The sequence below is a fragment of the Lolium perenne genome, chromosome 3, assembly GCF_019359855.2.
Source record: "Lolium perenne isolate Kyuss_39 chromosome 3, Kyuss_2.0, whole genome shotgun sequence".
Taxonomy (NCBI): Eukaryota; Viridiplantae; Streptophyta; class Magnoliopsida; order Poales; family Poaceae; genus Lolium; species Lolium perenne.
In genome coordinates, this window is record NC_067246.2 from 110,542,293 (window position 1) to 110,569,422 (window position 27,130).

General features: G+C 48.3%; 2 protein-coding genes across 2 annotated transcripts; both read left to right on the forward strand.

Moving 5' to 3' along the window:
- The first annotated feature begins 504 nt into the window (after positions 1 to 504).
- LOC127342160 (zinc finger protein MAGPIE) lies at positions 505 to 2,464 on the forward strand. Its single transcript, XM_051368105.2, has 2 exons — positions 505 to 775; positions 888 to 2,464. Exons 1-2 carry the CDS (start codon positions 649 to 651, stop codon positions 2,225 to 2,227), a joined length of 1,467 nt encoding a protein of 488 aa, XP_051224065.2. The 5' UTR covers positions 505 to 648; the 3' UTR covers positions 2,228 to 2,464.
- A 13,559-nt stretch (positions 2,465 to 16,023) lies between these two features.
- On the forward strand, positions 16,024 to 17,279 carry LOC127338343 (uncharacterized). The gene is made up of 4 exons (XM_051364500.2): positions 16,024 to 16,099; positions 16,180 to 16,395; positions 16,464 to 16,584; positions 17,001 to 17,279. The coding sequence occupies exons 2-4, from the start codon at positions 16,186 to 16,188 to the stop codon at positions 17,069 to 17,071; spliced, it is 402 nt and encodes a 133-aa protein (XP_051220460.1). The 5' UTR covers positions 16,024 to 16,099; positions 16,180 to 16,185; the 3' UTR covers positions 17,072 to 17,279.
- The last annotated feature ends 9,851 nt before the right edge of the window (positions 17,280 to 27,130 follow it).

A 27,130-nucleotide genomic window follows, 5' to 3' on the forward strand; every position in this document is an offset into this window, starting at 1 on the left:
CAAAAAGCCCTTTTCTCTTGCAGAAAAAGGAACAAAAAGCCCTTTTGGAGCACAGCACTACCACGACGACTATCTTCATCTCCAAGGAGGAAAAACAAGGTGTGTGTGCATGCATGCGGGTCCAGGTCAGAGTAGACCGGAGCGGAGAGGCAGCACGGTTCTTTTGCAAAGGGAAGAGCAGCACATTATGGGCTAATCATGCCAAATGCAAAGGCACCAAGCCGCAGCTTTTTACCGCCCTTTGATGATTACCCTTTTCCATATCTTTCTCCTCATCATAGGTGTCATCATGCATTGCATGTATGTATGTACACCCACACTGCCACACAAACACACACTCCTTTCAACTTTCAACTTTCACCTTTTTACCACTTCAAATATTTTAATTAAGCTCTGTCCTCTTTCTCTCTCTTGTTTGTGTGATTGTGTCTCACTAACTAGTTCCGGCAGCTCTCCTATATTAGTCCAGCTGCTGGTATTGTTGCTTCCACTAGCTACATTACATTGCTTGAGTAATGCCCCACACCGACCTAAGAACAAAAGTTGCCCTTTTGTCTCCAAATCAAGACTAGTTAAGCACAAGCAGTAGTAGTACATCACAACAACAATCTCACCAAGATCGAGCTAGCAAGACACCAAGAAACAATAATGGCGAGTGAAGCCATGTCCAACCCTTTCGCTCCCCTCACCAACCAGCAGCAACCGTCGTCGCATGACCATGAACACCCTCCCCCTCCTCCCGCCAAGAAGAAGCGCAGCCTCCCCGGCACACCAGGCAAGTTCGTTTACCTAGCGAATTAATCCTCTTCCATCAGCTGCATGCATGTTGTTGTTCTTCGCCATTATTTCCTAGCGAATTCTAATCGATGATCGATCGTATCCTGCAGACCCTGAGGCGGAGGTGATCGCGCTGTCGCCGCGGACGCTGATGGCGACGAACCGGTTCGTGTGCGAGATCTGCGGCAAGGGTTTCCAGCGCGACCAGAACCTGCAGCTGCACCGCCGCGGCCACAACCTGCCATGGAAGCTCAAGCAGCGGAGCGGCAAGGAGCCCCGGAAGCGCGTGTACGTGTGCCCGGAGAAGACCTGCGTCCACAACAACCCGGCACGCGCGCTGGGGGACCTCACCGGGATCAAGAAGCACTTCTGCCGCAAGCACGGCGAGAAGAAGTGGAAGTGCGACAAGTGCGCCAAGCGCTACGCCGTGCAGTCCGACTGGAAGGCGCACTCCAAGACCTGCGGCACCAGGGAGTACCGATGCGACTGCGGCACGCTCTTCTCCAGGCGGGACAGCTTCATCACGCACCGCGCCTTCTGCGACGCGCTCGCCGAGGAGACGGCGAGGATCACCGCCGCTAACTCGGGCGCGGCGGCGGCCGGGCAGGGATACCTGTTCGCCGGCTCGGCGCCGGCCGGGATGGCCGTCAGGCCGCACAGCATGATGCTCCCGCCGCCGGCCGCCTCGCACCTGATGAAGCCTGCGGGAGGACACATGATGGGCCACGCGGCGGGCGCCGTCGGGGACATGCTGTGCGAAGGCGCCGCGGCCCGGCACGGAGGGCTCTCTCTGTGGGGCGGCGAAAATACGCTGCCGTCCTCCATGGGCATGCAACACATTGGTGGCCTACTGGCGTCCGGTGGTGCGGGCGCACCAATGCCGCCGCAGATGTACGCGGATCTCTTCGCGCCGACCTCCGCCGGCGCGCCGCAGCAGTTTGACATGGCGCAGCTGAGCTGGATGTACGGGAACAGCGGCGGAAGCGGCAAGCTCTCGTCGTCAAACGCCAGCGAGCTGACGACCAACTCTTCCAGAGAGGCGGATAGCGCGCCGTCCGTGTTCAGCGGCCAGCAGCACGCCAAGCCTGCCGCGCCGCCTGCCGACATGTCCGCGACGGCGCTGCTGCAAAGGGCGGCGCAGATCGGCTCCGTGACATCGTCCAACAACGCCACGATGCCGGTCATGGGGGCCTTTGAGCCGGCGCCCAAGTCAGCCGCGCGGGACGAGGAGCGCAACAAGTTCTTTTTCGGCGCGAGCCAGCACAATGCCAACGTCTCCGGCGCAATGAGCGAGCTCACGGCGGCCACCGGGAGCATGCCGTACGACCTTTTCTCGGCGGCACGCCATGCCGGCCTCAAGGACGCCGTCGGGAGGGAGGAAACTAGGGATTTCTTGGGCGTTGGCATGCAACAAGCACTCTGCTCATCATCCATACATGGGTGGATTTAAACTTAAGCCATGCTAATCATGCATTATGCCATGGAGATATGAGTAGTGTTCATCCGAAGCCATGAACCTGGCATGCATGCAACTTCACGAAGAAGCAGATGGCATTATTCCGATCAGTTTCAGTCAGTTAGTCAGCTGTCATTTCTTGTACTCGGCATATCATGACCAGTGTTGCCCTTCAGTCAGCTGTGAGTCACACTTTAATGAAATTTCACCCTGCTAAATGCTATACTCAATTCCTACATTAATAATTAGTACTACTATATATTAATAATTCATTAGTGGAGCCTAGGGCTTCTTTGATTCAAAATATTTTGGAGAGTTTTCTTAGGCGAGTAGTTTGGTTGGTCGAATTCCAAACCATATGATGTCTTACTTTTTACGATTCAATCATTTCCACTAGATTTCATAGAAAATCCACATCTAGACCAACATCTTGAAAATAATCCTATGTTTTTCTTTGCACGGTCAAACATCATTTCAATACCATACTATTCAACACTACAGGAAAAAAGCTCAGTGCCGTGCACGGGTCTTTGCCGTGTGCTTCCATCGCCCTTTGCCGTGCGAAAGTTCTTTGCCGTGCGCCTCGCGCACGGCAATGAATTCTTTGCCGTGTGGCTCCGGGGCGACGCACGGCAAACAAACAGCGCACGGCAAAGAGCCAGCACGGCGCTCGGCAAAGCATCCCCGCACGGCAAAGCACCCAGATGGCGCACGGCAAAGTAACCACCCACGGCAAAGAGGCCACGAAGGCGCACGGCAAAGATGCATGCACGGCAACGACGGCTTTGCCGTGCAGGCCAACCCTTTGCCGTGCGTTTTTGCACGGCACAGAGTACAGTTTCATTTCTTTCCCTTCTTTTGTAGTATTCATATTTATATTAATACTTATATTTGTTGTAAAATTAGTTTTTACTTTTTGTAGACTATTTGTTAGTGTTACTTAATACAATCTGTATACCGATAAAACAAGTAATCTACATCTTCATCGACCCCTCCCCCCAACATATCAGGGTTTCTGAGCAAATTAACGGGGGTTCGGTGTCTGCTAAGTGTTATCGCCCCCACATATTTGGTGCAATTTCTTGCAGCTTTACACCTTACACAACACTTCCAAACATATTCTAGGTCCACATGAAAGTTTTGGTGCCATTCCGGTGCTCCGGCGGTCGTTCCCCCCCGATAACGGCGGTCTACGTGCCTCGGGGGGTCTACCCCCCTAGATTTCACCGCGCGAGGTTTCACAAACATACTTTTTGATAGGTATAGTTTTGTTTAGGACATATACACATGGAAAGCTAGGTTTGGCACACTTTGGCACACTATAGCCACCGGTATACCCGCAGTGGGACACTTCAGCCTACAAGTCGAGGAATCTTCCAAGTGTTATCGCCCGAAAGAGAGGAATCTCACACATGGGAGCTATGCCTTGCACCATTTGGTGAATCACACCTTCCAACACACTTTCACACATATCCTAGGTCCACTTGCAACTTTTGGTGGCATTCCGGTGCCCCGGCGGTCGTTCCCCCCCGATAACGGCGGTCTGCGTGCCTCGGGGGGTCTACCCCCCTAGATTTCACCGCGCGAGGTTCCACCAACATACTTTTTGATAGGTTTAGTTTTGTTTAGGACATATACACATGGAAAGCTAGGTTTGGCACACTTTGGCACACTATAGCCACCGGTATACCCGCAGCGGGACACTTGACCTACAAGTCGAGGAATCTTCCAAGTGTTATCGCAGAAAGAGAGGAATGTCACACATGGGAGCTATGCCTTGCACCATTTGGTGAATCACACCTTCCAACACACTTTCACACATATCCTAGGTCCACTTGCAACTTTTGGTGGCATTCCGGTGCCCCGGCGGTCGTTCCCCCCCGATAACGGCGGTCTGCGTGCCTCGGGGGGTCTACCCCCCTAGATTTCACCGCGCGAGGTTCCACCAACATACTTTTTGATAGGTTTAGTTTTGTTTAGGACATATACACATGGAAAGCTAGGTTTGGCACACTTTGGCACACTATAGCCACCGGTATACCCGCAGGGACACTTCAGCCTACAAGTCGAGGAATCTTCCAAGTGTTATCGCCCGAAAGAGAGGAATGTCACACATGGGAGCTATGCCTTGCACCATTTGGTGAATCACACCTTCCAACACACTTTCACACATATCCTAGGTCCACTTGCAACTTTTGGTGGCATTCCGGTGCCCCGGCGGTCGTTCCCCCCCGATAAAGGCTCGTGCCTCGGGGGGTCTACCCCCCTAGATTTCACCGCGCGAGGTTCCACCAACATACTTTTTGATAGGTTTAGTTTTGTTTAGGACATATACACATGGAAAGCTAGGTTTGGCACACTTTGGCACACTATAGCCACCGGTATACCCGCAGCGGGACACTTCAGCCTACAAGTCGAGGAATCTTCCAAATGTTATCGCCCGAAAGAGAGGAATGTCACACATGGGAGCTATGCCTTGCACCATTTGGTGAATCACACCTTCCAACACACTTTCACACATATCCTAGGTCCACTTGCAACTTTTGGTGGCATTCCGGTGCCCCGGCGGTCGTTCCCCCCCGATAACGGCGGTCTGCGTGCCTCGGGGGGTCTACCCCCCTAGATTTCACCGCGCGAGGTTCCACCAACATACTTTTTGATAGGTTTAGTTTTGTTTAGGACATATACACATGGAAAGCTAGGTTTGGCACACTTTGGCACACTATAGCCACCGGTATACCCGCAGCGGGACACTTCAGCCTACAAGTCGAGGAATCTTCCAAGTGTTATCGCCCGAAAGAGAGGAATGTCACACATGGGAGCTATGCCTTGCACCATTTGGTGAATCACACCTTCCAACACACTTTCACACATATCCTAGGTCCACTTGCAACTTTTGGTGGCATCCCGGTGCCCGCGGTCGTTCCCCCCCCGATAACGGCGGTCTGCGTGCCTCGGGGGGTCTACCCCCCTAGATTTCTCCGCGCGAGCTTCCACCAACATACTTTTTGATAGGTTTAGTTTTGTTTAGGACATATACACATGGAAAGCTAGGTTTGGCACACTTTGGCACACTATAGCCACCGGTATACCCGCAGCGGGACACTTCAGCCTACAAGTCGAGGAATCTTCCAAGTGTTATCGCCCGAAAGAGAGGAATCTCACACATGGGAGCTATGCCTTGCACCATTTGGTGAATCAAACCTTCCAACACACTTTCACACATATCCTAGGTCCACTTGCAACTTTTGGTGGCATTCCGGTGCCCCGGCGGTCGTTCCCCCCCGATAACGGCGGTCTGCGTGCCTCGGGGGGTCTACCCCCCTAGATTTCTCCGCGCGAGCTTCCACCAACATACTTTTTGATAGGTTTAGTTTTGTTTAGGACATATACACATGGAAAGCTAGGTTTGGCACACTTTGGCACACTATAGCCACCGGTATACCCGCAGCGGGACACTTCAGCCTACAAGTCGAGGAATCTTCCAAGTGTTATCGCCCGAAAGAGAGGAATCTCACACATGGGAGCTATGCCTTGCACCATTTGGTGAATCAAACCTTCCAACACACTTTCACACATATCCTAGGTCCACTTGCAACTTTTGGTGGCATTCCGGTGCCCCGGCGGTCGTTCCCCCCCCGATAACGGCGGTCTGCGTGCCTCGGGGGGTCTACCCCCCTAGATTTCACCGCGCGAGGTTCCACCAACATACTTTTTGATAGGTTTAGTTTTGTTTAGGACATATACACATGGAAAGCTAGGTTTGGCACACTTTGGCACACTATAGCCACGGGTATACCCGCAGCGGGACACTTCAGCCTACAAGTCGAGGAATCTTCCAAGTGTTATCGCCCGAAAGAGAGGAATGTCACACATGGGAGCTATGCCTTGCACCATTTGGTGAATCACACCTTCCAACACACTTTCACACATATCCTAGGTCCACTTGCAACTTTTGGTGGCATTCCGGTGCCCCGGCGGTCGTTCCCCCCCCGATAACGGCGGTCTGCGTGCCTCGGGGGGCTAAACCCCAAGATTTCACCGCGCGAGGTTCCACCAACATACTTTTTGATAGGTTTAGTTTTGTTTAGGACATATACACATGGAAAGCTAGGTTTGGCACACTTTGGCACACTATAGCCACCGGTATACCCGCATGGGACACTTCACCTACAAGTCGAGGAATCTTCCAAGTGTTATCGCCCGAAAGAGAGGAATCTCACACATGGGAGCTATGCCTTGCACCATTTGGTGAATCAAACCTTCCAACACACTTTCACACATATCCTAGGTCCACTTGCAACTTTTGGTGGCATTCCGGTGCCCCGGCGGTCGTTCCCCCCCCGATAACGGCGGTCTGCGTGCCTCGGGGGGTCTACCCCCCTAGATTTCACCGCGCGAGGTTCCACCAACATACTTTTTGATAGGTTTAGTTTTGTTTAGGACATATACACATGGAAAGCTAGGTTTGGCACACTTTGGCACACTATAGCCACGGGTATACCCGCAGCGGGACACTTCAGCCTACAAGTCGAGGAATCTTCCAAGTGTTATCGCCCGAAAGAGAGGAATGTCACACATGGGAGCTATGCCTTGCACCATTTGGTGAATCACACCTTCCAACACACTTTCACACATATCCTAGGTCCACTTGCAACTTTTGGTGGCATTCCGGTGCCCCGGCGGTCGTTCCCCCCCGATAACGGCGGTCTGCGTGCCTCGGGGGGTCTACCCCCCTAGATTTCACCGCGCGAGGTTCCACCAACATACTTTTTGATAGGTTTAGTTTTGTTTAGGACATATACACATGGAAAGCTAGGTTTGGCACACTTTGGCACACTATAGCCACCGGTATACCCGCAGCGGGACACTTCAGCCTACAAGTCGAGGAATCTTCCAAGTGTTATCGCCCGAAAGAGAGGAATGTCACACATGGGAGCTATGCCTTGCACCATTTGGTGAATCACACCTTCCAACACACTTTCACACATATCCTAGGTCCACTTGCAACTTTTGGTGGCATCCCGGTGCCCCGGCGGTCGTTCCCCCCCGATAACGGCGGTCTGCGTGCCTCGGGGGGTCTACCCCCCTAGATTTCTCCGCGCGAGCTTCCACCAACATACTTTTTGATAGGTTTAGTTTTGTTTAGGACATATACACATGGAAAGCTAGGTTTGGCACACTTTGGCACACTATAGCCACCGGTATACCCGCAGCGGGACACTTCAGCCTACAAGTCGAGGAATCTTCCAAGTGTTATCGCCCGAAAGAGAGGAATCTCACACATGGGAGCTATGCCTTGCACCATTTGGTGAATCAAACCTTCCAACACACTTTCACACATATCCTAGGTCCACTTGCAACTTTTGGTGGCATTCCGGTGCCCCGGCGGTCGTTCCCCCCCGATAACGGCGGTCTGCGTGCCTCGGGGGGTCTACCCCCCTAGATTTCTCCGCGCGAGCTTCCACCAACATACTTTTTGATAGGTTTAGTTTTGTTTAGGACATATACACATGGAAAGCTAGGTTTGGCACACTTTGGCACACTATAGCCACCGGTATACCCGCAGCGGGACACTTCAGCCTACAAGTCGAGGAATCTTCCAAGTGTTATCGCCCGAAAGAGAGGAATCTCACACATGGGAGCTATGCCTTGCACCATTTGGTGAATCAAACCTTCCAACACACTTTCACACATATCCTAGGTCCACTTGCAACTTTTGGTGGCATTCCGGTGCCCCGGCGGTCGTTCCCCCCCGATAACGGCGGTCTGCGTGCCTCGGGGGGTCTACCCCCCTAGATTTCACCGCGCGAGGTTCCATCAACATACTTTTTGATAGGTTTAGTTTTGTTTAGGACATATACACATGGAAAGCTAGGTTTGGCACACTTTGGCACACTATAGCCACCGGTATACCCGCAGCGGGACACTTCAGCCTACAAGTCGAGGAATCTTCCAAGTGTTATCGCCCGAAAGAGAGGAATGTCACACATGGGAGCTATGCCTTGTACCATTTGGTGAATCACACCTTCCAACACACTTTCACACATATCCTAGGTCCACTTGCAACTTTTGGTGGCATTCCGGTGCCCCGGCGGTCATTCCCCCCCTCCCCCCCCCCCCGATAACGGCGGTGTGCGTGCCTCGGATGTTCACCTTATCACAAATGATATCCCAAATACAATTCAGCATGTTCACCTTATCACAAATGATATCGCAAATACATAAAATTTTGTAGTAAAAAGTATTTGGACACGATGTTTCTACACCAGGATGCATATATACACCCTAAACAAAAAAAATCATTGTTGAATGAAAAAAAAAAAACTTTGCCGTGCACAATCGCACGGCAAAGACCTCTGCCGTGCAAAGGCACACGGCAAAGAGCTTTGCCGGGCAAAAGCGCACGGCAACGTCCACGTCCGCACGGCAAAGCCGCTTTGCCGCACGGCAAAGAAGCCTTGCACGGCAAAGGCCGTGGATAAGGTATCTGCAGCGCGGACCGCGACTCCCTCCTCCACACACACACGCACGCGCCCTGGCCTCCTTTTCCCAGCTCGCCGCCGCCGCCAGGGACGCGCCGCCCACGCCCGCCCGCCGCACGCCACCGCATCGACCTCCCCGCCGCACGCCGCCGCCTCGACCTCCCCGCCGCTGCCGCCGCTCTCTCGCCCGGCCCTCCCCGCCGCGCGCCGCTTCCACGCCGCTGCGCGCCGCTCCTCGCCTCGGCCCTCCCCGCTGCCGCCGCTTCCCCGCCGCGGCAGGCGGGCAGCTGCTTCTCCCCGCCGCTGCCCTCCCCGCCGCTGTCGCTCCGCCGCCGCTGCCGCTCCCCGGCCGCGGCCGCTGCTGCTCCCTCACCCGGCCCTCCCCCGCCGCTGCCGCTCCCCCGCCGTGGCCGCTGCTGCTCCCCTACCGCTGCCGCTCACCCGCAGCTGCCGGCCCCTCACCCGCACCTGCCGCTGCTGCTCACCCGCCGGCGGCCAGAGCCGGTATGTGGAACTTATTTTTTTTGCATATTACTTATAGTATGTTGGAACTAATCTTGTTAGTTAGTGTCTGATTTTAGTTCATGCATGTATTAGATCAGTGTTAGTTAGCTGGTTAAGTATATGAGAAAGAGTGGAAAATGTAATCAGTTTGGTTAAGTATTTAAGCACTGTAATTAGTTTGGTTAAGTATATGAGAAAGAGTGGAAAATGTAGCACTTGTGGTTGGGAGTCTCGCGGCAAAGCTTCTGTGTTCTTCCTTGATACATGTGTGTGTGTGTGTTAGCCTGGGTGTGTTCTTGTGAGAGAGTAGAGAGAGGTTGAAGAAGAAGGGGAGCTGCGTGTGGCAGATGATGTTTTCTCGATATGGTCTTTATCACTAATAGTCGGATTTAGAGCAAACAAATGGTCTTTATCACTAATTAGTTTTCTCGATATGCAGATGATGTTTCGAGGTGGACACAGGGGCCAGCGTTGTCAGGGTGCTTGAGGAGCGTTGCTCAGAGAGACCGTTTTCCTGGAGGGGATTTTGCCGGAGGGTCGTTGGTCTTCTTCGCCGGCTATCGATCACGCTTCGAGGGTGAGAATCCGTTCGCCTCTCTTGTACCTAGGTTTTTTTTTTGGTCTAGATCACCAAGTATGTCGCGATACCTAGGCGTCTCTTCCCGACCGTAAGGGTTACGCGGATAAATATGCATTAGTGGTCTCGCATATTATGAACCGTAACTCTTACGGCATTTATCGGGACAGTCGGCGGATGCGTAGTTGGGTACGTTCTCCCTGCTCTACCCCGATCCGAGTCAGGATTTCGGCAGTGCCTCCCCGTTGTTCTCCGGATGCACACCCCTCTCGGCTTTTTGGCGAGACGTGTATCGGGAGAGCAGCGGGGAGGTGCTGCCGAAATTCTGTCTCGGATCAGGGTAGAGCAGGGAGAACGTACTCAATCTACGGATCCGGCGGCTGCTAGGAGCCCACCTAGTAGAGATTCAGGTTGATGCATGCGTAAAAAAGGAAAAATTAAAATGCGGATCATGTTTGATATAAATTCTAAGTTCGTCTGTTTTGGTGCTGGTTAGAGGATGGATAACCGTGACTGGATGTACGATGGCAGAATCGGTCCGTGGAAATATACTGAGGAATGGGGAGAAAAGACCAAGCAGTTCGTGGACAGCGCGTTTGACATCCCTAGCAGACCCAGGACAGTTTTTTGCCCTTGTAGTAAGTGCGCTAACCAAAAAACACAGGACAAGGAAACTATGAGTCTTCACCTGATCAAGTCTGGGTTCAAACCGTCCTACAAGATTTGGACTTTTCATGGAGAAAAGGCGAAGAAACGTGCTAGGAAGGAGGTGCGGCAGATTCAGCCTACGAGAGAATATGATACTGGGTTTGATAGGTGCCTAGAGAACTTGGCTAATGGTAATGTGCCTGAAAGCCCTCATGTAGAGGCGGAGACATCTAGGGATGCGGAGACAAGTGAGGAGCCGGAGGAAAACACAAAGAAGTATTACGAGGCTTTGTTTGCTTCGCAGAAACCCCTACACGTAAATACAGATGTCACCCAACTAGATGCCATCGCTCGCCTTTTGGCCTTTAAGTGCCACAGGAATCTGTGCAGAGATGGGTTCGATGAACTTCTGGTCCTCGTTGGCAGCATTCTGCCGAAAGGGCACCTCTTGCCGCAAAACTTCTACTATTCGAAAAAATTGCTCAGTGACCTCAAGATGTCATCTCAGCAGATACACGCTTGTCCAAAGGGATGCATGCTATTCAGAGAGGAGCATGCTAACACAAACTATTGCATCCATTGCAATAGCTCTAGGTACTTTGAGGTTGACACCAATGGTGATGGTCAGAAGAGGCAGACCACGGTTGCCAAGAATATCCTCCGCTATCTTCCAGTCCTACCGAGGATCCAGCGGCTCTTCATGACCGAGGATACCGCCTGCCAGATGAGGTGGGCTGTAGAAGGGATCAGATCAGACAGTGGCAAGATGATACATCTGTCGGATGGTACTGCATGGAAGAATTTTGTCAAGAAATATCCCCTGAAATCCGGTGACCCGAGGAGCGTAGCAATTGCGATATCAACCGATGGGTTCAATCCATATGGTATGTCGGCTGCGGTATACCATTGTTGGCCAGTGTTTGTTATTCCCCTGAACCTACCCCTGGCGTCCGCACGAGATCAGAGTACATGTTTGTGTCGATGATAATCCCAGGACCGAAATACCCGGGTAAGAACATGAACGTGTATCTGGAACCACTGATTGATGACTTGCTTCTTGGCTGGGAAGATCGCGGGATCCGAACTTATGACGCGGCAAAGAAGGAACACTTCGATATGTATGTCTGGTACCACACGTCTCTGCATGACTTGCCAGCACGTGCTTTGTTCTGCGGGTGGTGTACACATGGGAAGTGGCCTTGTCCGGAGTGCATGCAAGCCGTGACTTTCTTCTGGCTAAACAAGGGTGGCAAGTATTCCTGCTTTGATGAAGCTCGGCAGTTCCTTGAGCAGAATCATGAATACAGGAGTGATGTAAAGAGCTTCAAAAAAGGCCGCGTTGTCCATGCACCGAAGCCAATTCCGAAGACCGGACAGGAAACCAAGGCCGAGTTAGACGCTCTCCAGCCTAACCCTGATGGGAATGGTTTCTTGGGATATGGGGAGACACACCAATGGACCCACAAGCCGTGCTTCTGGAAGCTTCCTTACTTTGAGTTTCGGAGCTCCCGCATAACATTGATGTAATGCACACCGAGAAGAATATCAGTGAAGCCATTTGGAGCACCATAGTGGACACTGAGAAGACGAAGGATAACATAAAGGCTCGAATTGACCAAGAAAAGTTGTGCGATAGGCCAGAGTTGAACATGAAGCCACCTCATGGTGCCAAAAAACTTGGACTAAGCCACACGCTCCGTTCTGCCTCACAAAGGCCCAAAAAGGGAGGTCTTCCAATGGATGAAGGACTCCTTGTTTTTCCCTGATGGGTTCGCAGCCAACTGGATGAGGGGTCTTAACATTGAAACGTTGCGAGTACAAGGACTGAAGAGTCATGACTACCACGTATGGATTGAGCGGATAATGCCGGTGATGATTCGAGGCTATGTCCCTGAGAAGACTTGGCGAGTGCTAGCGAGGTTGAGTTATTTCTTCCGCCAGATTTGTGCTAGGGAGTTAGACACTAAAGTGATTGAGAAGCTGGATGAACAGGCACCCATGTTGCTTTGCGATCTAGAGAAGATCTTTCCTCCAGCGTTCTTTAATCCGATGCAACATATGATCCTCCACCTCGCGAAGGAATGCTTAAAGGGGGGGCCGAATTGGGGCCGTTGGCAGTTTGGTCCCGAGAGAGAAACACAAAAGCTTCGTCAGATGACTGGCAATAAATGCAAGATCGAAGCATCCATAGCTGAGGCAGTCCTGAACGTGGAGGTGGCAAACTTCACCACTAAGCACTATGATCCCAACATTCCCACAAAGCACAACCCGGTCCTCCGTTACAATGCCGCCAACAATGAAGATGTACCCAAGCTTAGCATCTTCATAGGGCTTGGCGGCAAGTCAAGTGGCTCGAAGCCGTACACAACGAATTTACATGAGCGGGAGTTGATCCACTCATATGTCTTGAACACCATGGTGGAAGTGAAGCCGTACATCAAGTAAGTGCTAACCATTTAGTTATTCGCAAACATTCATCGTATGTTCGTGGCTAACTCTTCCTCCGTTCACTCTTGTAGACAATTCACGACTAAATATTGGAGGTATACCCACAGGGATCCTACCTCAGAAGAATCCAAGGATATTTTCGATAAGGGCGGCGGTCACGGTTTCAGTAGCTGGTTCTATGGTTTGGTACTATCCTATCCAAATTTGTTTGTACACTGTCGACATTTCGGCCGACATTTCTTGTTCTAAACTTGTCGTCCTAATCTTGTAGGCAAGAACTGACAAAGACATGAATCCCTTGCTATGAAAAATTGCTAGGGGCTTCAACCATTCCGTCGACTCGTTCAATTCTTATGACGTGAACGGGTATCGCTTCCAGACCCATCAATACACAACAAGCCGTCCAAACAAGAAGACAATAAATAGCGGGGTGGTATGTCAAGGTGATGATGGACTCCATTACTATGGAAGAGTCGAGGGTATATACGAGCTGAATTACGGGTTTGACAAAGGGCTAAATCCCGTCGTATTCAAATGCCATTGGTTCGACCCACGCCGCGTGAGACGGGATCCTGAAATTGGATTGGTCGAAGTTGAAAGAAGCTCTGTTTATAAGGGAGAGGACGTGTACATTTTGGCCACCCAAGCCTTCCAAGTATTCTATCTCCCGTACGCGTGCCGAAACCCGACCAAACGTCTACATGGATGGGATGTTGTGATGACGGTTCCTTCACGCATTAGGCCACCCCCGCCAAACAAGGACGATTACCGCCGCGTAGACCCCTCAACAAGGACTGTTGATTTTTATCAAGAAGAAGGGCTCCCCGGTCATTTCACTATCGACTTGTCGGCCGTTGTTGATAACATGGTCGTAGACGATGAGCAAGAAGAAGATGCGGTTATGGAGGAAGACAATGAAGAATATGAAGCTGAGGATGTGTGTGCCGTAGAAGACCTTAGTTTGCTCGAGGCGTTCAAAGCAGGCATTGACCTAGATCCAAATGGACCACCTCCAGGTTTCATCGATGATTATTGGTTCGCTGAGCCTGATGATGATGAAACATGTGGTCCAAATACGGATGTCGACATAGGCTACTGATCTATGTAGTTGTAATTGTGAGGCTATCCTATATATGTACTGAACTATGTGTTATTTGTAATAAACTATGATCTATGTAGTTGTAATTGTGAGGCTATCCTATGTACTGAACTATGTGCTATTTGTAATAAACTATGATCTATGTACTGAACTATGTGCTATTTATTGTTGATTTCACTAATATTCATCTGTTTACATTGCATACTAATAAACCACTCTTTTCATTGTGTTTGCAGGTGATTGAAACATGCCGCCAAGAAAAAGAAAGGGAGGTTTCAAAAAGAAGATCAAGGCCGTGGCTGAGCTTGTGGGACTTTCGAGTGGTTCGTCGTCGCAGACACGTCCTCCTAGCGCTCCTCCTAGCCCTCCACCACGGAGGAAGAATGCCCAGCCACGGCGACTTCGTACCCCTTCTCCTAGTCCTCCCCCAGCCGAGGATGATGACGAGGAGCAGTGGGGTGGGGAGGACGAGGAGGACGGTGAGGAGCACGGTGGGCAGGACGAGGAGGCCGGTGGGGAGGACGGTGGGGAGGACGGTGGGGAGGACAGTGGGGAGGACGGTGGGGAGGACGGTGGGGAGGACGGTGGGGAGGACCTCGAGGAGGATGAGGGGCTGGGGGGTATGCCGCAGGAGCTAGACCCGACCCTAGTTTGGTCTCCGCCGGTGGAGGAGGTGTACGTTGCAGCCGAGGAGAGGCTGGAACCACGGGACAAGAAGCCGTATAGGCGCGGGATTACGAAACTCCCCAAGCTAAAAACTTGGGCCTTCCGCGATGTTGTTCTCGTGCCCGCTGGAAAGAGGTACATGCTGATTTTGGCATTCCATTATTGAAATTTTTATCATTATACATATTTTTATCACATACATACTGATTTTAGCATTTCGTTGTGCAGCATGTTCAAGTATGGCGACCCGAGGAGGAAGCCGACACGTGAGTACCCGAACATCCTTGGAGGCATAATTAGGAAGCATTTCCCTGGGATTGTCAATCTCCCTACTGGTGGCCGCGACGTGGCTTGGACTTGGAAGCACTACAGCTACGCGGAAGATCCTAGCGGCAAGTACGGAAACATGCAAGAGCGGGTTGTCCGCCACTTCTGGGTACGTGACTTTTGGCTTCTTAGCATTCAAACACTTCTTGGCTACCAATAGTTGCTCTAATTCATCTTATTTTACCTATGTGCATGGTTGCAGAAATACTTCAAGAGGGCTGAGGGCAAGGAAATTGCGTGCGACGTTATCTTACACGAGTTGTGCAGGGTGAGGGTGACTGGCATGCACTACGAGGCACGTGTCCAGTGCGTCCGCGACTGGCACGCCGAGCGCAAAGTTTGGATGAGTAAGGCTGATTGTCGGGATACGCTCATGGCACCATGGCAGTACCTGCAGGTATTAGCATCGATGTGTTATTTATTTCCACATTTTCATGTAGTTTATGTTCTAATAATGGGTCTATCTTGTGTATGTAGCACCCTCCTCAGTACGTCGGGGAAGACAGGGCGTGCTTTCTTGCGATGGTCATATGGTGGACATCCCGCGAGTACGCCCGGAAGCACGAGGAGGGCAAGCGAAGCGTTCGAGAGATGGGAGGTGGATCACATGTCCTGGGCAGCAAGAACTTGGCCCTTACCTTGCAGGATGAGGTGAGCAAGTGGTTTCTTCATTCTTTCGTTTTATGTTATTGCTAGCCCCGCAAGTGTCTCCCTCTTCACTTAATTGCATGTACTCTTTTGCAGGAAGTGAAGACAGGCGTGGCACCAAACTTGTTTGGCTTTTTCCAAAAGTCGAAGACCAGGAAGGAGCCGCATCCTGAAACGGGGTCCTTGTGGGTCAACGACCTAGCGGAGGCCGGTGTGGCGCGTACCGCTCGAAGTTCAAGGACAAGCACGGCGAAGACGCCGACCCAACCACCGAAGAGTTTGACGTTGAGGTTGCGGTGCTTGCGGGACAAGGCAAGAAGGGTGGCCGCCTATGGATTGCCGACGGGTTAGTCGACCCAAGTACCATTCCATCTCTACGCCGGATCCGTCGTGGGCGTACGAGCGAGCAGCCTCGGGTAGAGACCCGCCCACGGGCTTCGGACCTAGCTATCGAGAAGTTACGGGTAAGTTCTTCGTCGATCCTCTACGCTTCATTACATGTTTTCCATTGCAATGTTACTGACATCGCGGCAACACAACGTAGGCGGAGATGGAAGAAAGGGAACGGAGGCACCAAGAGGAGCAGATGCAGATGCAGCAGCAGCTTAGGGAGAACATGCAGATGCAGCAGCAGATGTTGCAGCAGATGCAACAACAGCAGCAGATGTTCCAGCAGATGTTCATGAACCAGACCGTGCTGACTTCACCACCGGGGAGTAGTGGTCCTAGCACGTCGTGTCCTCCTATGTTCCCACATTTTGTAAGTGGTTAACTTAAAATCTCCGTCTCAATCTTGTTTGTTGTCTAACCGAACTTTGGATATTGCAGATCCCCGCGCCTGATCCGGCTGTGATGGCGCTCCTCCAGCAAGCGCCAAGTCAGAGCCCGCTGACACCTGGCTTGACCGTCAACAATACGGGCATCATCCGGAGCCTGCAGCAGTTTCTAGGTGAGTTCTCCTACACTTCTAATTCTTCCATACCATGTCACTTGTGAATTTTAGCCATTCAACCATGTCAATTTTAGCCAGTATGTTCAATTTTACCTATTCCATGTTAATTTTAGCCATTCCATGTCATCCTTAGCCATTATGTTGAATTTTAGCCATTTCATCCAAATTCTAGCGATTATGTTCAATTTTAGCCATTCCATGTCAATTCTAGTTCTTCCATGTCAATTTTAGCCATTCCATGTCAATTCGAGTTCTTCCATGTCAATTTTAGCCATTCCATGTCAATTCTACTTCTTCCATGTCAATTTTAGCCATTCCATATCAATTCTACTTCTTCCATGTCAATCCTAGTTCTTACATGTCAATTTTAGCCATTCCATGCCACTTATGCATAGATATCTATGAACTTGTAGGAGGTGGAGAAGGACAAGGAAGTGGAGATGGACAAGGAAGTGGAGAAGGACAAGGAAGAGGCCAAGGTTGATGTTGCTTGTGTATGAACTTGTTGTGCGACTTGGAACATTCTATGTTGGAGACTTTGATGTTGATGTTGCTTGTATGAACTAATTATGCGACTTGGAACTATTGTATGGACTTTGTTGGATATGAACTATGTTGTTGATGATGCAATACTCTATATATTGTGCTATATGTGTATCTGGACTGTTATTTGTATTTGTGAATTGCATATGCAGGGATTAATGGGGAAGCAGGAAAATTCTGGCAAAATTTGCACAATCTTTGCCGTGCACATGCACACGGCAAAGGCCACAGCACACGGCAAAGGCACTCTTTGCCGTGCACATGCACACGGCAAAGGCTGCCCACGCTGCCCACCTGACGTTGCTGTACCTACCTTTGCCGTGCATGGTGGAAGAGAAGCACACGGCAAAGCCAAATCTTTGCCGTGCGAGTTGGAGAGGAAGCGCACGGCAAAGAAACTCGCACGGCAAAGAGGCCAAACGCACGGCAAAGGAATCCGCACGGCAACGAGGCCACAGCTCACGGCAACGCTGCGTCGCTCGGCAAAGCCTTTGCCGTGCGACTTTCGCGCGACACACGGCAAAGACCCCTTTGCCGGGCGGATCTTTGCCGAGCAGTCTTTGCCGTGCACGGCCGCACGGCAAAGGCTTTGCCGACCGATTTGTCCCTTTGCCGTGCGTTTGGGCTGCACGGCAAAGCCCTGTTTTGCCGTAGTGCAACATAGCATGGTATTTTGAGCCGGCGTTTTTCTCCATTCCTACATTTTCAGAACCTACATCAAAAGAGATCATAATCTTACTTGAGGCTTAGCCGGTAGATGTCAAGCAATAGCTGCAATTATTACCAAGCAATAGGAAGAAACAAAAAATAAGATGGCAAGGAGATCCGTGCATGCATATTGCCAAGAACCATTGATCTTCTTTGAGAATTTTTTTTCCCTCCAACCCATAATATGTGTCGCTAAAACGTGTGAACACCGCACTAAAATATATATATGTTTAGATACATCTGATTCAGCGACAAGTATTATGGATCGAGGGAGTAACATGTCATCTTCTTTCAGGAAAAAAAGAGAGCATTGATCAAGGAGTAGCTCCCTTTAGTTTACTAACTTTGTTTTTAAGAAAAGAGAGGTAGCCGAGCCACTTTACAACCCTATAATTGCACAAACCAATTACCCTTTTCGGTGCAGCTAGCTAGCTATCCATATAGTAGCTCGATCCTGTTCTAACATATGTGCATTGTTATTTCTAGCCATAGTGGCACATTTACATAAAGGAGGATCTTAGCCCTTAATAATTAACAAGATTTCAGTTCATATCTTGTTATGCTTGTCCAAATGTCAATGAGTCTAAGGTTCAAGGAAGCCCAAAAGGGAACTTTCAGCATAGCAATGGGGTTCCCAATAACTCACCAACAATTAGAGGAGGTGGCTATCCAATTGAGAAGCGGCAGTATATGTTTTGCATGGCTTCCTTCCAGAAATCTTCATTGATTTTATAAGTAGCTAGTGGTGCACATCCACACCACAATTGGCTAGTGCTGTTTAACTTAATTGCTTATTTGTCTTCGTGCTTAACTTAGTGCATTCTGGTTGTCGTGGAAGGTGTGCTAAAACAGGATATCTTGTCTCCAGATACTAATTAGTTGCACATGATTACCCAATTGTTTCTTTCAGTGTTGCTTGCTCAGTTAAATTTATGCCTAGTATATTGTTAGAGTTTAATGCACCATTACGATAGACATAAGCATTTGTTGATCGCCTCATAGTGCACCTAATGAGCATTAACCGAACACGATTAGGTTCTGGGGCGGAGCCAGAGACACTACAAGTCCGGTGCTAGTGCTAGCTTACTGGTGCTAGTCACCTCAATTTTTCATATTTCTAGCACTGCAATTTAGCACATACACGTTGAGGTTCAGGCCGGTGCTACGACACCGGTAGCACCAGGCCTAGCTCCACCCCTGATTAGGGTAACTTACGTGTAGATGAAGATCCCGAAATTTTGCCAAAAGAGACCACCTGCCCCAATTCATTGACAAAAAGGACCACCTCTGAGAAAAATTGACAAAAAAGACCACCTTGTGTGTGGCGGCAGAGCCCCCAAGCGACACGTGGAGGGTGCCGCCGCACAGGCTGGCGGCAGGGTTGTGCCATCCCTCCGGCTGGCGGCACGTTAGCCCGTGCTGGCGCCGTGAACCCGCCATTCGATCTGGTGGGCCATGCCGCCGCTCCAGGAGACGGCATGCCTGCGTGGCACATGCCGCCAGCGCCGGTGGAGGCAGGCCTCGAGCAGAATCTTCGGCCGGCCGACCACATCTGCTGCTGATGCTGACTAAAGAACAGGCTGACTGCACTGATTTCAAGGGCCTGCTGAAACTGTCAGAGATTCCCGCTCGATACAGGAAATTAACCACTGAAATCGGCCTATATGCGTAGGAATTCCGTGTTGATACAACAATTAGAGCACCGAGAGCCGATACCAATAATTCTGCACTAATTTTTTGGTACTGCTCACACTAATTGAAGGCTATATAAGTCGGCTTCCCCGCATGGAAATCGAAACAGCAGAATCAAGTTTGCCTTCTGCGCGTCTCTGTTTCGTGCGCAAATTATTGAAGTCAGTATGAGTGTGCCTTTTCCCGTATGTCTGTCACTACAACTTTCATCGAGTCGCAGCGCGACATATCGACACCAGAAAATTCGTCACGTACGACGTCTCCATAAAACACTAACACAGTTTCCATCATACCTACCGCACAATATTTTTATAATTATATTAGATTACAACACAACAATATTTAACATATCATTAACATTTTTAAATAATCATAACACAACACAATTACTTAGTCCAGTTAGTCCTAATATGCACTATTACTTAGTCTAATTAGAAGAGATCATTATTTACTACTAATGTTCACCGTTACTTAGTCCACTTAGTCCTAATATGCACCATTACTTAGTCTAATTAGAAAAGATCATTATTTACTACTAATGTTCACCGTTACTTACTCCACTTAGTCCTAGTATGCACCATTACTTAGTCTAATTAGAAGAGATCATTATTTACTACTAATGTTCACCGTTACTTACTGTACATAGTTCGTATATGCACCATTCCTTAATCTAATTAGAAGTTGATCATTCATACGAGATATATTTCTACGCACATAGTCTATATATTTCGCATGTTGCATACATAAAACATTAATTCTAAACGGCACATTTAATTAGCTATTTACTCCTTATCTACACCATTACTTTGTCTAATTACAACTTAATTCATACGCGGCCTATTTCTACGTAACACATAAAATAATACTCTATATCCCAACATTTTTTAAACCCTGTCTATGCATACAACCGCATCACATGCACTAATGACACAAACTAATTATATTACACAACTAATTACGTTCTAACTACATAAATAAAATATAACGGATCTACTTGTTAAAAGCCTTACCTTGATCTATATTCTCTGCAGCTAAATCAGCTCCTGCACCGTACACATAATACTTGAGAGAGCTGAGAGTGAGAGTGTGAGCGAGCTGAGAGTGAGAGTGAGAGTGTGAGTGTGAGTGTGAGCAAGCTAAGAGTGATAGAGTGAGAGTGTTGAAAGTGCATGGAGCCCCCATGTGTGGTTTTGGTAATTAATAATAATCCCTATGGACTAATGTTTGCATTGAGTTATATTTGTAGGAGTTGTCCATAGGCAAGGCTTGAACCATAGATTGGCTTCAAGGTTGCAATAAGAAACTAATGAAGAAGATCAAGTGTCAAGTATGTCTTGAAGATGAAGATGAAGTGAGCCCTCAAGTTCTTCAAGACATCAACATGATGAAGAATGAAGATATGAAGTGCAAGTTCAAGATGAGCCAACTCGAAGAGATCATATGCTTGAAGCTTTCCATCCATATGGTGATCATGGATATGTGAAGATGCGTTGAAGAAGAAGCTCTCCCGTAGTGGAGTATGGGGGAGAGCTCTCCCATAGTGGAGTATGGGGGAGCATTTCGCATGACTTCATCAAGCAAGCACAATCAAGAAAGGCGTTCCATCTTGTTGCGGTCAAGACCGTCATCATCAAGCTCAAGTGGAATGCGCAAGGTTAAGGTTTGCTCTTGATAGGGTTTCTTTCTCATCGGTCTCATGGTGTAGTTGGAGACCGGTTTATAGTTTAGTTGTCGTACTATCAAGAGGGCTCTCGAGTGAGTAACTCGATCGTATCCTTCGGAGAGCTCAAAACTTTGCATACTTGCATCATCTTTCTTGGTTGTTTTTTTGGATTTTATCCATGAGGTTATTTAGAGCTTGTGGTTATTTCCATAGCAAGCTCTAGTTCATCGAAAACGGATTCCGCATGAATCACTTGTTGTGTTTTCGATATTGGAGTTTTTCTCGGTTTCTCGTATTGAGAGGTTTCACTCTAAAATACATAGAAAAATCTACCCCACTTGTTCTTAAGCTTTTCACTCTTTGTGGGATATCTCTAGTCATATTCTTTACAACAAAATTGGTTTTACCTAAATCCGAGTTTTCTAACTCAAGTTGTTGCATTTTCCATATTGGAGGTTTTACCGGTTTGCCTTTTATAGATAGGTAAAACCTTTATTCATTTATTTCTATCCTACTTTGCTGGACTATGATGTTTCTATGCATATTGTTGTAGAGCTCGTTGTTGTGATTTCAACGAGCCCAAGATCATCGAAATTGGAGTCCGAATGCAAAAGTTTTTAAGGTTTTCGTATGGGTGTTTAAGTAAAAACGTTTGGTGAGGAGGGGCCCTGGCCGGAGCCTCCACCCTGCCCTGGCCGGAGCCTCCACCCATCCCACGGCTGGAGCCTCCAGGCAAGGTACCGCTCGCGGTACCCAGCCCACGGCTGGAGCCTCCAGGCGAGGTACCGCCCGTGGTACCGGATAATCGCCAAGTGAGGCAGTTTTGTTCCAGGGCTTTGGGGCGGCTCAGCGGTACCTCGGCCGGTACCGCGGACGGAGGCTCCGGCTTCCTCCTCCCGGCCCGCAGCTGCTTGGCCGGCCTGGCCACGTGGCCGCCTCCCAGTCGCCGCGCCGGATCGACCTCCATCTCCAACGGGCAGAATTTTGGAGCCCCTTTTTAAGCCTTCTTTCCTCTTTCTCTCTCTCTCTCTCAGCACTTCTTCTTCAACCTTTGGCTCTCCACCATTGTTGCATCTTGAGAGCTCCTCCTCTCCCCAAATCCCTCCATGATTCTTGCTCAAATTTGAGGAAAAGAGAGAGGGGTGGTCTAGATCTATATTTGCACCAATCAAATTCCCCTCTTTGTGAGGGAATCTCTAGATCTAGATCTTGGAGAGAAGTTTTTTTGTTCCTCTTCTTATATTGTTCTTCCTCTCTTATTCCCCCAATAGCTTTAGTAGCTTTGTTGGAATTTGAGAGTGGAGGATTTGGGCATCTTTGTGGTGTTCTTGCCATTGCATTTGGTGCATAGGTCTGAGTTCTCCACGGTGATTCGTGGTGGTGAAAGCAAGAAGGTTGTTACTCTTGGGTTCTTGGAACCCTAGACGGATTCTAGACCTTTGTGGTGATTTTTTGGGAGCCTCCGATTAAGTTGTGGATGTGTGCCCCAACCTTTGTGTAAGGCCCGGTTTCCGCCTCGAAGGAAATACCTTAGTGGAACCGTGACCTAGGCCTTTGTGGCGAGGGTCACCGGAGATTTAGGTGAGGCGCCTTCATGGCGTTCGGTGTGTGGTGTGAGTACCGCATCTTTGGGTGAGGCCTTTGTGGCGTTGGTGTGCATCGAGCAACCACACCTCAAGGTGAGCCTCTTGTGGCGTTCGGGAGCACTAAGCCACCGCACCTCTCCAACGGAGATTAGCACTCGCAAGAGTGTGAACTTCGGGATAAATCTTCATCTCCCGCGTGCCTCGGTTATCTCTATACCCGAGCTCTTTACTTATGCACTTTACCTTGTGATAGCCATCGTGCTTGAAGTTATATATATCTTGCTATCACATAAGTTGCTTGTATTGCTTAGCATAAGTTGTTGGTTCACATAGGTGAACCATAGTATATAGACTTTGGGCTTGACAAAGTAAACGCTAGTTTTATTCCGCATTTGTTAAGCCCATCTCGTAAAAGTTTTAAACCGCCTATTCGCCCCCCCCCCCCCTCTAGGCGACATCCGTGTCCTTTCAATTGGTATCAGAGCAAGGTCTCTCATTCTTAGGCTTCACCGTCTTGAGAGTAAAGATGTTGGTTAGGGGATTAGTGCACAATAACTTGTTTATATTTGATGGCACAAATTATGATCTTTGGAAAATTTATGTGCTTAATATTTTACGGGGTATTGATACGTCTCCAACGTATCTATAATTTCCGATGTTCCATGCTTGTTTTATGACAATACCAACATGTTTTGTTCACACTTTATATCATTTTTATGCGTTTTCCGGAACTAACCTATTGACGAGATGCCGAGAGGCCAGTTGCTGTTTTCTGCTGTTTTTGGTTTCAGAAATCCTAGTAACGAAATATTCTCGGAATCGGACGAAATCAACGCCCAAGTTCCTATTTTCATCGGAAGCATCCAGAACACCCGGGAAGGACCAGAGGGGAGCCCTGGGGGCCCCACACCACACCCCGGCGCGGCCAGGGGGGGGGCCGCGCCCCCCTATAGTGTGGGCCCCCCAGAGACCCTCCGACTCCGATTCTTCGCCTATTTAAGCCGTCGTGACCTAAAACTTCGATACCAATTGACGAAACTCCAGAAAGACTCCAGGGGCGCCGCCACCGTCGCGAAACTCCAATTCGGGGGACAGAACTCTGTTCCGGCACCCTGCCGGGACGGGGAAGTGCCCCCGGAAGGCTTCTCCATCGACACCGCTGCCATCTCCACCGCCATCTTCATCACCGCTGCTACTCCCATGAGGAGGGAGTAGTTCTCCATCGAGGCTCGGGGCTGTACCGGTAGCTATGTGGTTAATCTCTCTCCATGTACTTCAATACAATGATCTCATGAGCTGCTTTACATGATTGAGATTCATATGAGTTTTGTATCACAATTCATCTATGTGCTACTCTAGTGATGTTATTAAAGTAGTTCTATTCCTCCTGCATTGGTGTAAAGGTGACTAGTGTGTGCACCATGTGGTTCTTGTCGTAGGCTATGATCATGATCTCTTGTGGATTGTGAAGTTAACTATTACTATGATGGTATTGATGTGATCTATTTGGTTATGTTGATCTATCTTGCACTATAAGGTTACTAAAATATGAACATTAATTGTGGAGCTTGTTAACTCCGGCATTGAGGGTTCGTGTAATCCTACGCAATGCGTTCATCATCCAACAAGAGTGTAGAGTATGCATTTATCTATTCTGTTATGTGATCAATGTTGAGAGTGTCCACTAGTGAAAGTATAATCCCTAGGCCTTGTTCCTAAATACTGCTGAGTTACTACTGCTTGTTTCTTGTTTCTGCGTTACTACTGCTGCAATACTACCACCATCAACTACACGCCAGCAAGCTATTTTACGGCACCGTTGCTACCGCTCATATATATTCATACCACCTGTATTTCACTATCTCTTCGCCGAACTAGTGCACCTATTAGGTGTGTTGGGGACACAAGAGACTTCTTGCTTTGTGGTTGGGGGTTGCATGAGAGGGATATCTTTGACCTCTTCCTCCCCGAGTTCGATAAACCTTGGGTATCAACTTAAGGGAAAACAAGCTTCTGTTCTACAAACCTCTCGCTCTTGGAGGCCCAACACTGTCTACAGGAAAGGAGGGAAAGTAGGCATCAAGCACTTTTAAAGGCGCCGTTGCCGGGGAGGAAAGGTAAAAGGCACTCATACTCCGGTTCCAGGTAAAGTACTTTTCTGGCGCCATTGTGTTTGTGCTCGAAGCTATTTCCTTTAGATCCTGCAATTGCATCTTTTTGTTTCTTGTTTACACTAGTAAGGCATAATGGACAACATCTGTGAGCTTTTTATTCTATTTCCTGAGTCAAGACATGAATGGTTTAATGCGAAAATTAAAAAACCCATGGAATCTTATTTGCATGCTAGTAGCAATGATATTAGTATGAACGCTTTGAACACCATTGTTGCTAATGATATGGAAAATTCTAAGCTTGGGGAAGCTGGCTTTGATGAGCATGATATTTTTAGTCCCCCAAGCATTGAGGAGAAAATTTTCTTTGATGATACTTTGCCTCCTATTTATGATGATTATAATGATAGTGGTCTTTTGGTGCCACCTACTATGGAGAGTAAATTTTGTTGTGATTATACTATGCCTCCTACACTTGATGAGAATAATAATGATAGCTACTTTGTTGAATTTGCTCCCACAACTACTAATAAAATTGATTATGCTTATGTGGAGAGTAATAATTTTATGCATGAGACTCATGATAAGAATGCTTTATGTGATAGTTATATTGTTGAGTTTGCTAATGTTGCTACTGAAAGTTATTATGAGAGAGGAAAATATGGATGTAGAAATTTTCATGTTACTAAAACACCTCTCTATGTGCTGAAATTTTTGAAGCTACACTTGTTTTATCTTCCTATGCTTGTTACTTTGCTCTTCATGAACTTGTTTATTTACAAGATTCCTTTGCATAGGAAGCATGTTAGACTTAAATGTGTTTTGAATTTTCCTCTTGATGCTCTCTTTTGCTTCAAATACTATTTCTTATGAGTGCATCATTAAAACTGCTGAGCCCATCTTAATGGCTATAAAGAAAGAACTTCTTAGGAGATAACCCATGTGTTATTTTGCTACAGTACTTTGTTTTATATTTGTGTCTTGGAAGTTGTTTACTACTGTAGCAACCTCTCCTTATCTTAGTTTTGTGTTTTGTTGTGCCAAGTTAAGTCTTTGATAGTAAAGTAAGTACTAGATTTGGATTACTGCGCAGTTCCAGATTTCTTTGCTGTCACGAATCTGGGTCTACCTCCCTGTAGGTAGCTCCGAAAATTAAGCCAATTTACGTGCATGATCCTCAGATATGTACGCAACTTTCATTCAATTTGAGCATTTTCATTTGAGCAAGTCTGGTGCCATTTTAAAATTCGTCAATACGAACTGTTCTGTTTTGACAGATTCTGCCTTTTATTTCGCATTGCCTCTTTTGCTATGTTGGATGAATTTCTTTGATCCACTAATGTCCAGTAGCATTATGCAATGTCCAGAAGTGTTAAGAATGATTGTGTCACCTCTGAATATGTCAATTTATATTGTGCACTAACCCTCTAATGAGTTGTTTCGAGTTTGGTGTGGAGGAAGTTTTCAAGGATCAAGAGAGGAGTATGATGCAACATGATCAAGGAGAGTGAAAGCTCTAAGCTTGGGGATGCACCCGGTGGTTCACCCCTGCATATATCAAGAAGACTCAAGCGTCTAAGCTTGGGGATGCCCAAGGCATCCCCTTCTTCATCGACAACATTATCAGGTTCCTCCCCTGAAACTATATTTTTATTCCATCACATCTTATGTACTTTACTTGGAGCGTCTGTTTGTTTTTGTTTTTGTTTGTGTTTGAATAAATTGGATTACATCATGCTTGTGTGGGAGAGAGACACGCTCCGCTGTAGCATATGGACAAGTATGTCCTTGGTTTCTACTCATAGTATTCATGGCGAAGTTTCTCCTTCGTTAAATTGTTATATGGTTGGAATTGGAAAATGATACATGTAGTAATTGCTATAAATGTTTTGGGTAATGTGATACTTGGCAATTGTTGTGCTCATGTTTAAGCTCTTGCATCATATACTTTGCACCCATTAATGAAGAAATACATAGAGCTTGCTAAAATTTGGTTTGCATAATTGGTCTCTCTAAGGTCTAGATAATTTCTAGTATTGAGTTTGAACAACAAGGAAGACGGTGTAGAGTCTTATAATGTTTACAATATGTCTTTTATGTGAGTTTTGCTGCACCGGTTCATCCTTGTGTTTGTTTCAAATAACCTTGCTAGCCTAAACCTTGTATCGAGAGGGAATACTTCTCATGCATCCAAAATACTTTAGCCAACCACTATGCCATTTGTGTCCACCATACCTACC

Coding starts and splice junctions, on each gene's coding strand:
- LOC127342160 (XM_051368105.2), top strand. CDS start 649: ATGGCGAGTGAAGCCATGTCCAACCCTTTCGCTCCCCTCACCAACCAG. Junction 776..887: donor CAGCCTCCCCGGCACACCAG/GCAAGTTCGTTT, acceptor CGTATCCTGCAG/ACCCTGAGGCGGAGGTGATC.
- LOC127338343 (XM_051364500.2), top strand. CDS start 16,186: ATGGAAGAAAGGGAACGGAGGCACCAAGAGGAGCAGATGCAGATGCAG. Junction 16,396..16,463: donor CTCCTATGTTCCCACATTTT/GTAAGTGGTTAA, acceptor TGGATATTGCAG/ATCCCCGCGCCTGATCCGGC. Junction 16,585..17,000: donor GAGCCTGCAGCAGTTTCTAG/GTGAGTTCTCCT, acceptor ATGAACTTGTAG/GAGGTGGAGAAGGACAAGGA.